Genomic DNA, 12,700 nt, shown 5'->3' on the forward strand with positions numbered 1-12,700 from the left:
ATTATAGAATGATATAATAAAATGACAATTTTAAAAAGTAATATTTTCAGATTTTTAGAAATTTCAGAAATATTTGTTGACTTTTCCAGATTGGATGTTATATAAAATTTTAATAATTAACATTTATAATTAACGTTTTTTAAATTAACGTACAGTGTATCTGAGAGATTTATATAATTATTAATCCAACCCTGCCTTCAAGTGTACTTTATTGTATGTTAGTGTTAATTATTCTGCGACAGTTTCAAGCTCAAATGAGAGAGATTGAACTTTCCTCCAGCATTCCTGCGTGCTTTTAATGTCTCTTTTAATGGTCGACGCATTTTTAATGGGAGATAATTATAATTGGTACCTATTTGCGAAGATTCTGACAGAAATAAAAGGACATTCTTTAGATGTCACGCGACGATAAATGTAGGAATGAGAGTTCGTGAAAATTTATTTTAGTTTCGGCAATTACATTTAATTAGGACATTATCCGATTACCTGAATTTCGTGAAAAAGTTTTTATCACCGCGGAACGATGTGCGACATCGTTATATTGATCGTGCTTGACGATCGATTAGGACTCACTGACGACCAACGTGCAATGTGCAATGTGCGAAGGACACAATTGCAAATTAGGCGCAAAGATGAGGACTCTACGTATATTTTGGGTGTAGGAAAATCGACGAAAGTTCGAAAGGGTGAGCGTAATCGACGTCGCAACGATTTGACGTCAAATGTCAAATGTCTCGCGTTAAATTAAATTTCTCATCGCATACTTTTTTTGCCGCATTCATCCGTGCACAGGAGTAGTTAGGCACTGAAATATTTGATATTATATTTAGAATCGAAGCAGATGAGAAAAAATGACAAGATTTTAGTTAGCACAACGAAAAAGTGAATAAAATTGCAAGGATTTGTATATCGTTTAAAAATAATTCGAAATTAAAGTTTTGAAATTTGTATATCGTGTTGAAGATCACTCGAAAGCTTCAGATAAGGAAGTCTCAATATTTACGACTGTAAAAATATTTTCTCTTAAAACTCACTATCATTTTTCACGACTCTAGCCACTCACTTTATTTATTTTCGCTTTAGTGGATTTATAATTTTTTCTATTATCGATAGTTTTCTTATTAAAGCATATTTAAAGTCAATCTTTTATAAAAGTCTCTCAACAAATTTTCAATATCTAGTCTGACTCATTATTTGATTATTTTATTTATAAAATATTCTGAAATATTCTGTTTTGAAAGAAGCAGAAGACTATCTTTCGTATCTGTCTTCTTTGAAGACAAACAGGTATCGCGCGAAGGCACGCTAATGATAAATCGATGAAACATTGCAAAGAATACTTCGGTTAGAAGTCCGAATTAGTTTAATTGATCTCATCGAATATCTTATTCCAATCACGCATCAATCTTTCTTGAGACTGTCGATAAATAAAAATGACGGTTATGGCATTTTTGCAGGCTCGTTCATTCATCCACTTCAAAATTCGATTCATATGATACTTTCAATATTCCCATTCATTGAAGTACGGAGTGCTAGTTACAAATAACACTCGTAAATTATAGATAGCTTTACTGCATTTTTATTATACACCTCGTTACACGCGAATTTGCCGTAATGCTTGCTTCACCTAATAAGGGAGTCTTGAGAGTTCTTTTCACACATCGTTTCAATGAAGTAACTAGTGTCAATGAAGTCAAATAAAATAGCAAGTGCATTTATACGTATACTATTACGAATTAAAACTATTCTTTGAAATAAGCTCAATCCATCGGATGATCTAGACATCTCTTAAATTTTAGCATTGTTTTGTCCGCCGAATGTCTCATTATATTACAAAGTTGTATAACGTGGAAGAGTTTATTAAACATAAATATATCGAGAGAAACACGGCAGTGTCTCGCACTAAGTGTACGCGTTTATAATACAATAAAAGTAAAACGGAAGAAATATGAAAAAAAAAACAAGTTTAAATATTTCGATATTATAAAAATTTCTCTAAAATTCGTCTTTTTAACAGGTAAATTTATATTAACTAGTTGATTTTCAAACACTTCGATGCCGGGGAAGGTGAAGGGTAAGAAATCTGAAATTCTCGAGTGAATATTTTCTTTTATTTTATAAGCAACACGTAACACGCATACAGAGGCTTGTGCGATGCTCAGCTGATAGTCAGCCAAGCAAAAGTTGAGATTTCATGGTCCGCGCCGTTAAACGATTGTCGATGATCGAGCGGCGGTTGGTCGATCAATCGTACGTTCGTCGTCGAAGATTACTCGCGATCGTGCAGGTAAAGTCAAGTTCTTTTCGCACACTATTCTTCTCTTTTTTTCGGAATCATCGCGAACGCAGCTTAAAACAGCTTACATACTATATACAGGATTACACTATATATTACCTTTCACAAATAAACGAGTTCTGATGTCGAAGTCTCTCGCACGTGTACCCTTTTTCCTTTTTCTCTTGCTTGCTCTCATTCACAAAAGAAAAAAAATAATTACGCCATAACAGAAGCTCACAGATGGCACAGAAAATCGGTAACATATTAGAAATAACGTAATAATATGACAATAATATCTATCATGTTAGAGTCTCTTATTTCGTAAAACAGAGCAACAATTGAAACCCAACAATGTGAAACTGACACGTTTCATCCCGGCGCATCCTCATACCCTGGAATAGATCTCGAACGTCTCTTTCGTCGATTTCAGATTATATTTGGTGTGGTGAAAGATCATAAACTTAAATATAGTAGTCCCAAAAAGACAAGAAAATTTGAAAATTTAAAAACTTTTAGCTACGAAATCTGATCATTGTATTATTTAATTAAAAATAATACATTATATGTTTTCAAAGACATGAATTTATTTTGAAAAGTTTTAATGATAATTTTAGGGAGATAATTCTTCTCAATAAAAGACTGAGAAATTAAAGATCGCAGTAGTTTAGAGTTTAAATTTAAGAATTAAGAATTGCCAGCAGGTCGTTCCTACCGAATTTTAGCCTTTCGTTTTCCCAACTTGCGAATCGATCGGTTGATTAAATGAAAGCCCGGATGCATGCTGAACCTGTTATCAGTCTCGGCTTTAATCGGCTGATTCCAGAGTACGGCGGATTTGCGGATGACTTATAGTGAAGTTTGCGTGCACTAAGAATATATATTTGCTCGTCGATTTAGTAAAGCTATTAAATATCTTCGGCAAATACTGCCTAACGGCCACAAAATATGTCGGGACTCCTCTCTCTTCTCTTTCTTTCTGACTCTCTCATAAATTAATAAATATTACACGCTACTTCTTTCGCGTACATTTCTTTCATCTATAAATCAAGAACAATTTGTTACTATTACGTGAAACATGTTCATGACTTTAAGAACGGACTTTTGAGCATTTGACTAGCATATTTCCGAGTATAATTTTTTAGTTTGTAGTTTTTAAATGTTATGATATTTCTTATCGATTAATAATGTTTTTGTAACCAGAATTAATCCTTTATCAATGTTAAATAATATTATTTAATAAATTATAAATGATATTATTTAATATATAATTTGACTACAAAAAAGTTTGCGCTTGTTTTGTCTTAAAATATGTTTACAACAGAATTTATTGTTGTAAACATATGATTGTTGAACTGTTTTGAGAATATAACAAATTTCGATAGTATATAGTAAGACTAAATCTTATAAAAAATATAACAGCGCGAGTGAAGTAAAACTGTTTGAATTTGTTTTATTATCATCATTAATTGTCCGTGTCTAAAATCTAATGCGTTTGCAATCGCATGCAATTTTGATTGTTCAGAAACTGTGTGAGCATTTTCTCTCTTTATGTGATGAACATTTACGCATCATTCATACTTTCAATCTGACTTCCACAATCATTCATCTATTTTCTTTCGACCGCGCTCTCTTTCTCTCTTTCTCTCTTTCTTCTTCTCATCACGATGCACCGTCGGCGTCGATCGTTGTCGATTGTTAAGGGATTGTAAAGGAATTCTTATCATTCGCCACCCGAGACATTGCTGCATCCCGATGCACCTTGGAAATACGGAATTATTCCCACGTAATACTAATTGTTCGGATGACCTTTGCGTGATCCGTGATCGAGACGACTCCGCCGGCGGCTCGTTCGTTATGTGTTGTATCGTCCCAGTGTTTCCTGCCGCGAACGATTTTACGAGGTATTCCGCTAACTCCGTTAGGATCGCGATTAGGCCTCCCGTTATTAACCGGGAGCCACAAAGTGCAAGGATACGTCGTTAAACGTCCCCGACATAATTAATTGCTTGTTCGCGGTCGACGTCGATGTCGCGACACACGGTTGATACGACGATAACCGAATTCGTACGGATATAAACGGAATTGTCGAAATATCAAAAACAAAAGGCTGCATTTTGATAGACGCAAGATCATTTAATTCTAAAGAGCTAAGCTGAGATTTTTAGCGCAAGCTATGCGACATATATAAAACCATGACGAACGCTCTTTTTAAGGAATATTTAATTAAAAAGAAACTATATATTTATATAGTTTTTTTTACTATATGTTTTAGTGCTTATAAGTAAACGATTAATAAATTATTAAATTTCATAGATTGAAAACTGAGACCTGTATTTCTATTGAATTTTTTAGAGTTATGATGTGGTCGATAGCCTAGCTCCTGCGCCACTCTTAATTAAGGTAGATAATAAATATTAATTAATAAATCTCTCTCGTAGTCGGACAACGCGCGACATTATACTAGTACCTCGTGAAAATGTGCATTGCGTAGAATTAATCAGGGTGATTGATGATACTGGAAAAAAATATAATATTATGCCATTTAATATTATTAATAGTTACTTTTTACAATTTTATTTTTAATATTTCTATATATATATATCTTATTTTTATATTATTTTATGATATATCTATTCTATAAATAACCACCGTTCTCTCTTTCACCGATATTACGATTCATTATCAGACTCAAATAATAAAGATACTTTTTTGTTAAAATCACCCTAATTGATCCTGTACTTTTATAGCTATACGAAGGATCGCTCGCGGATTTGACAAAGAGTTAGTCAAGTGAACTTGGTCGAAGACACAGAAAAAAGAAAGTAATCACGATAAAGTAATTGGTGCATTAACATTGTGTACGCTTCTCTCTTCGTTGGACTTTCCCTCCGTTTTTTTTTGCTCTTCCTATTTTTTCTTTCCTGTCATCCCATCGATCTTATGCCATCGATGACGAAAACGGTTTTAACGCGCGTGATTTTTGCAGAAGGGACGACCGCCTTTCGCGTAGAAGCTTTGGCCCTCAAGATTCTTCTTGCACATCTATTACGTCAACAAAAGAAATAAATGCTCGATATTAATCTTTAAATAATTCCACATTAGCTCACAAAGCTAGATTTCGATATACACTATAAAAATTATGAAGTTTTAAAAAAATCTAGAGATGAATGAAAATAATACAAAATAAAAAGTAGCGTCTTGATGGATAAGTAAATCTTCCTTAAAAAATTTCACTCACCGTGCAGTTGAAGCATTGGCTGTGATAGTTGTTGTTCAGAGCTTCCACCCAACGGTCGCCAGCCTCGACAGGGAATCCACACGCGAAGCATTTTGTAGTAAATAGTTCGTTCCAATCTATTTTGAAGAAAAGATTGCCGTTTAATCATATTTAATTGAATAATGAAGTAAATATGACTTACACGAATTATTTTATATTTAGAACATGTTCTTGTTTTATTTAATATCACGGAAATACAATACCAACCAGCTTCGCAGTATGGCAATCCTTCTTCTAGGAAGAACGGGCTATTACCGAAGAGCTTGCCACAATAAGCGCAGTTGAAGCATTCAGGGTGGAAGTGCTTTCCAATCGCGTTCAAGCAATCCTGTAGACCGATTAAGAGAGAAATAATAATAATCATTAATGAATCTAATCATCGTGATTGTCATCGACAATGTAGCTAAGCCGCTGATATACTCACGCCCTTGATCTTGTTGTTGCATTTGTTACACGTAGGCGCAATGAATTTTTCGAAACAGTACTCGCAATAGAGTTGTCCTTTTTCCTCGACGAAGCCGATGTCTTGAAGAGGACGACGGCATTGGGCATTAACGCAGACGAAATGATCGGGGCACCAGATTTGGCCCAAAGCGGTAATGAAAGGCCCTCTATAATTATATTGTAATTAATTTGGTGATTATCGTAATATATATTATTTTTCAAAACGCACAAGTGTTAATGGACATTTATTTGCAAAGTGGCGTTTTATACAAACCTTAGGCACTCCTTGCCGTCTTTACAGCACACTGGTTTTAGGATGAAGCCGTTCGATTTGTGATTAGTATTTTTTTCGTTAGCTGTCAACACAACGTGCAACGGAAATAATGTTAATCAGTTAGACAATTACAACAAATACAAACAAATACAGTGAACTCTCGTGTATCATTTTGATAAGCAAAAACATAAATTTCCAAGCATAAATATAACAAAACATTGTTTAATACAAACTTAGACGTTCATGTATAAATAATATCAATTAATATTTAATATTAAAATCACTAAAAATCAGAAAATTATTTTATAATTATTACGGTGAATTATAACATAGGATGCAAATAGTTTGCAAAACTATTTTATATAATAACTTATATAAAATGTTTTAATTACATTTAATCTAAATTAAATTAAATTTAAATTAAAATTATATCTAGTGACATTTTTAGTTATATCATCTAAAATAGTACATAATTATACAGATGCACTTCGAAATTTATATAAATCTGAGAAGTTGATTTGAACACGCTGACGACACAGTGCGAAAATATATGAGTGCTTTAATTTTCCTAAAAATTCTTCGAATAATTCAAAATCGGAGTAACAAAAATCCCTTAAGACAATAAAAACAGCACCTAAAGAATAAAAATAGATTTACATGCGCACACACACGCACGCACACATATACATATACATACGTACAAACATATACATATATGTCAATATAAAAATGGAGAAAGAAAAAAAAACATTTGTCAAAAGTAAATCAAATACGTCCAGGATGAGATACGAAAAGCAACAACGAAAATAACAGGCATCATCATCATATCATCGAGCCGGACAATCGTAATCCCGAGTACCTGACGTATGAATTGCAGTGAGCGCATAGAGGTATACGTGATCCTGCTCCGACAGCTTGATTCAGGATACCTCGTCCACGTTTGGGCGCGCTGCTACCGGCGAACGATCCACTCTTGGAACCCGCGCCGCCGAGGCCACCGATTCCGGTACCTAGATCCGGGTGGGACGACAAATTTGGTGGGTCTACTAAATTCTGGGTTTTACTAAGGGTATCACAATGGATTTGGTCTTGGCAGCTGTTCTGAGTGTTCTGGCAATGATTGCCGGACTCGCAGTGGGTTTCACGGTAGCTTTGAGTGTGGTAATAAGTGTTCTCGGTGTAATTCTGGGTCTGAGGGGTCTGAGCCTGAGTCTGAGTCGGCTTGTAAAGCTGTACCACAGGCACATTTGACTGGCCATTCTTGGCGGTCAGTCGCGCAAGCTGACCGCTCAGATTAGTGCGAGGTTTGAAGCCGGGAGCTAAACATTGAGGAGCCGGTGGGGAAGTCTCTTCTTCGTAGGGAAGTGGGATTTGAGGAAAGGGAAGATTTGCCTTGGATTGATTTGGGCCGGGTTTCTTGCAAGGTGCCACGCAGATGGAACCGTCGACACACGGAGCTATGCAGATGTCAGAATCCGGACAGTTGGAGATGTTGAAGTCGCAGCCGGACTCGCGACCGCATGTACCTGATGGTTGACCGCAGGCACCGGATCGCATACCGAACGAAGGCGACACGCACACGCCCGATCGGTCTTTCGTGGCTGTCACGCAGATTCCGGATCTAGGACAGGTAGTCTGGGAACCATCGCAGGGCACCACGACGACGCCGGCTTTAAATCCCTGATCGGAATGCGCTTTGCAAGGTAGAACGGTCACGCCTGTTTCCGAACAAGGCTTCGGTGAAGGAGTCTCATATCGCACGTGACGTACTTCGGTGGAACTGCTGTAGGTCGGCTGTCTCACTGGCGTAGATGATGTCATGGGACAATGCAAACTGGGCTTCGTATGGCTCGTCTTACTGATGGCACAGATGCTTGGTTTCGGATTCAGCGACGGTAATGCCGGTAATATTTCTTTTTGCTCGCATTTCTCATAATCTTCTACTACTTGAAGCGATTTCTTCACCTGGGTCGCAGTATTCGCCTGCTCGCTAGTCTCTTCGCTCGTCATACACCGTGTTTCCTGGAACTGGGCATAAAGTGCGTCCGTCGGACCCGCGTCGAGACTGCTGGTCTCCTTCTCGTCGTAGTTAACGGACCTCGAAGCGGAATATTCCTGCTTTCTGTGACCACTGTCGGTATCCTCCTCCACATGGTAAGAGATGGTCTTGCGTGAAGGGAAATGTACTGATCCACCGCGTTTCGATGGTGGTGGATCTTCTCGAACTCTTGCGGCTTGAGCCTTCACGTAACAAGCCGGCGGCTCGGGCGGTCCTTGAGCAGGTGACTTGGATCTGCCAGGCGTTGGAGTTGGTGTTCTACTGGGAACGAACGGCTGACTCTCTACAGGTCCCTTTTTCATCGCCACCAAGTTCTTCTGATAGGCCGGTATGGCGTCTGGTTTTTTTAGACAAGCCGTGAGAGATTTGGATGATTTTGGCGTTTCTGGTCGAGGTCTCGCGGCAGGTGATGCCGAGGAATCTCTCAGACGGTGATCAGGCGGTGGAGTGGGCAAAGGTCGCGGTCTTGATTCTTTGATTTCTTTCTTGAAACACATCTGCTCACGCGCATAAGATTCTCTCGTCGTACCCTCTTTACCATATAGAATATTTAACGGCGGGCAATAGTCGCTATTCTGAGCCTGAAGACTCGGAGTCTGCGATCTATTGGCAATCTGTTGATCTTCCGGCCCGATTTCGCGACTCAAAGGAGTATAGGATCGTTCAGGCGCTATCGTCAGTGCTTGCTGGAAAGGCGAGATCGGTCGGATTTCTTCTTTGGGCGGCGGTGGCTTAGGTCGACACCTGTGGTCCAGATAGATGGTCTCCTCGGTGTAGAGTTCCTTCACACTAGACGTAGCGTTCAGCGGTGTGTATGGCCGATCAGATGCGGTCGTCAAGGCGTTTACCATCTCGGATTTCCACTCCTTAGGCGTGGAATTTTTTACAGGCGTGTCTGGCAAGGGTTTTGGACCGGTCTCCGTCTCCTTCAAGAACTGCACCTTCTTCTTGCACGTCTCCATGGTCTCCTGGGGCTGCTGTCCATACCTTGCAACAACATTTTTTCTCTCCGGCGCCTGTTGGTCCCGGAGACTTTGATGGACCTCTACTTGTTCGCGCAAGCTCTTTCTACGCCCGTCTTCTACGGCTCCTCTTCTTCTCACACGTTCTTGGACCAGCACTTCTTCGGTGATTTCTTCATATGTCTCCTTTGTAATTTTGCAGCGTCCCGGAGTGGACCCGTCCGATTCCGTAATGCGTTCTTCTCGCACGACAGTCCTGCCCAATGGCTGCTCTAGTACTTCCTCGACTTCTTCATCCTCCTCATTAAAGGTCACATGTTTCTTGGTTTTTTCCTCCTCTTCTCGTTTCCTCTTTTCTTCTTCCTCCTGACGTCTTCGTTCCTCTTCCTCGCGCTTCCTTCTTTTTTCTTCTTCTTTTTTTCGCTCTTCCTCTTCTTCTTCTCTCTTTCTCTCCTCTTCCTCTTGCTTTGCTTTCTCGCACATCTGCTGGGCATCGATAGCCGACGTAACCGTTTCGGCGGATTCCTCCACAGTTCGTTCCATTGTGTCCTCCACTTCTCGGTTGACGTGTCTTTCGGTTCTTCTCGCGAAACACTGAGACTCCGTTTTGTTTCCCGCTTCCTCTATCATCGGCGCGATAGATCTCTCTATCGGTGACGACACTCTCTCCACGGTTTTCTCAAAAGTTGCCGATTGCTTCGTGCGCATACCGTTCACCGTTTCTTCAGCCGTCTCGGTGATGAGATCATGTTCGCCTTGAATTCCCTTCGAGGTGTCCACTTCATCCGTATCATCACCCCTCAGATCAATTACTTCCGTGTCGATTTCTTTGACCGTCTCTGCTGGTTCCTGCTTAGGTGCGGGCAAGGGCGGTTTCGGGCAAATTGTTTGCTCCCTTCGACAAATCTCTGCTCTGTAAGCTCGTTGTTCTTCCCGATGTTCTTTGCCGCTTGATATACGTTCTCGGTGACAGACCTCCCGCTGCATGAACTTCTTGCAAATCTGTCCAGCAGGCTGTTCCTGCTGTGCCGGCACTGCATAACTCTGCTGATAAAGATTGGTACCGCCGCTGCTGACGGTTGCGGTCCAAGGTTTTGGAATCGGTTGAACGATTCTGGTGGGCGTCAGCGACCTTCGGACGCTGTCGGTTGAACTTGGCCTTGAGGTTGTCACATCCGATCGAGAAGTTCTACTGCTGGTGTCTACCAGCTCTACACGCCGGTATGCCGGTTGCCCGGGACAACTTATCCGATCCATCGCGTCAATTTCGTGCCGACGACTGTTCTCTTTCAATACCCTTTCGACCTCTCGATCGATGCTCTCACTCCGATGCCTCTCGGTTCTGTGGCTCAAAGCTCGCTCGCAAGCCTCAATGCTAGCGCGTTTCTCTTTGATCTGATGGCACCTTTTGTCGAGAATAGGATTTGGATTGATGTATAGGGGACTGGCAGTGGGATATGTGATATCTTCGATAGGTTTCGGAGGTGGCCAAACGAGGCTCCGGCGGGACTTTACGGAGCCGGGACGGGAGGTCTGATCCTTTGTGCTTTTTACGATCTCGTAATAGCAGGATCTTTCGTAAGTCTCGCTGTTGGAGGTTTCTGGGATGACAAATGGGGGATGGCGAGATGAGCGATAAAGATAGTTCGCCGGAATTGCAGGGAAGAGCAAAACACGACACACGAAAACGTGTATAATGCACGCGTTCGGGAGGGTAAATGATCGATTAGATTCGTCAGGGTACGTTAGAAAGAACAAACAAAAGAAACAGAGAAATTTGCAGTGAGTAAGAAGCACGATGAACCGCGCGCGCCCGTGGTCTCTTTCCGATTCTATAAAAGTATACATTTTAAATGCAAGCGGAATAAATATTGTTTAAGCTTGCCAAATAAGAAAGTTAATAATAAGAGTTTGTCATAATTTCATATATTAGTAATTATAAAAAAGGAATGTAGACGAATAATTATTAAATATTTAAAATATATATGTATGTTATAATGATATTCATTATTTTATATGTATTTAAAAAATTAATTATATCTTTTATTACGTTTATGCAAATGTGCATTAAAAGGTATTTGTCTATTTTCTTTATTATAAATTTTTAAAACCATGTAATTAACTTTTTATTTGTAAGATATTTTGCTAGAATTTTTAATATTTAAAGAATGACAAAGAAGAATAAAGTTATATTTTAGTTTAATAAATAATTTTATTTAATCTGGTGATTTTTTTCGACGGAAGAGGACCACGAGCACAGCCCGGTACGCAAAATTAAGAAAAAGAAGCAAAAATCATATGGCATTTAATTAAAGATTTAGTCTTTGTGAAAAGATCTTCTTTAATCATTATTATCTAAATCGGCAAATGTGCATTCTTGATAATCACTCAACACTCAATACTTTAAATAGAGCAGCGTGAAAAGCTGCGTGCCTTCTTGTGTTAAACGTCGCTTTCATGAACGGTCGACAGTAGCAAAAAGATTCTACAATAACAATGCGTATTAGCATTGATACATCCCAAATATTTGAAATTATCGATGCGAAGCGAAGAAAAATCCTGCAAGTGTCAATTCATGGGCGAGTATCGATTAAATGATGTGACGCAGTAAAAAAAAAAACCAAAGTAGACGTGCGTTCGTTGTTCGTTCAATGAAGAACTTATGCTTTATTTTGCATCTGCATTTATTTATTCAACACCTTGATAAACTGTCATCAAGTAACGCTTTAGAAGTATTGTTAAGTCAGTGTGCTATCTCACGATTTTTTTTTTTCGGAAGAGATCAAACAGAAACCGTTCCGAACATTATTGGAATATAATATAATAAGTGTTGCAATATTATTGATCAACTGATAAATATATATTAAAATAATTATGGATTTTTTTTATCCATATTATCTAATTATCGAGAAATGTTAAAAACTTTCTAAAAAAAAAACTTGAAAGAAAAATCGTGAGTAGTAAAATAAGTGTTTATAGTCTGGCACTTTTATCATCTTGATCGTGTTTGCATTTCGGTTGCCAGCATGAAGACGACGACGGCGCCATTGAGAGCTATTGATTCATGCGAATGTGAGGGAGAAGGGTCTGGGTTTCGGGTTGAAAGACGGACCGGCTGAAAAAAGATAAAAGAAAGATTATGCGCGGAAAGAGAGGCACGATAACACACGGTCAAATTTCACGAACAGACATGGGAATTGATTCCTATTTTCCAGAAAAAATTGTTGCTAGATGTTCTTATATAGAAATATAATATTTCTATGTTGAAATTAGTAACATATTTCTTTGAAAATAACACTAAGTATTTTTTAATCTAAAATAAATATTGTATAAATTTTCTAGAAAAGAAATTATATAAAAATTATTAAAGAGAAAAAAGATTACAAAAGAAAACATTTATTTTCTC

The 12,700-nt window shown here is 38.5% G+C and overlaps 1 protein-coding gene across 8 annotated transcripts in view; it reads right to left on the reverse strand.

Annotated features, from left to right (window-relative positions):
- Positions 1–2,092: 2,092 nt before the first annotated feature.
- The window catches only part of LOC112460070 (PDZ and LIM domain protein Zasp), a 36,746-nt gene continuing 26,138 nt past the window's right edge, over positions 2,093–12,700 (reverse strand). For 7 of the 8 annotated variants that reach the window (XM_025024520.1, XM_025024518.1, XM_025024517.1 and 4 more), the window contains 5 exons: positions 7,133–7,283; positions 5,980–6,166; positions 5,763–5,883; positions 5,517–5,632; positions 2,093–5,320 (listed from right to left, as the gene is read on the reverse strand). In XM_025024520.1, coding sequence (XP_024880288.1) covers positions 5,243–5,320; positions 5,517–5,632; positions 5,763–5,883; positions 5,980–6,166; positions 7,133–7,283 — 653 coding nt within the window. In that variant the 3' untranslated portion in view covers positions 2,093–5,242. Of the gene's footprint in view, positions 5,321–5,516; positions 5,633–5,762; positions 5,884–5,979; positions 6,167–7,132; positions 7,284–7,850; positions 10,896–12,700 lie in introns of all 8 variants that reach the window. The other variant, XM_025024524.1, reaches the window with a different exon arrangement.

This window comes from Temnothorax curvispinosus, unplaced genomic scaffold (genome assembly GCF_003070985.1).
Source record: "Temnothorax curvispinosus isolate PA1 unplaced genomic scaffold, ASM307098v1 QBEX01010307.1, whole genome shotgun sequence".
NCBI classification, from domain to species: domain Eukaryota; kingdom Metazoa; phylum Arthropoda; class Insecta; order Hymenoptera; family Formicidae; genus Temnothorax; species Temnothorax curvispinosus.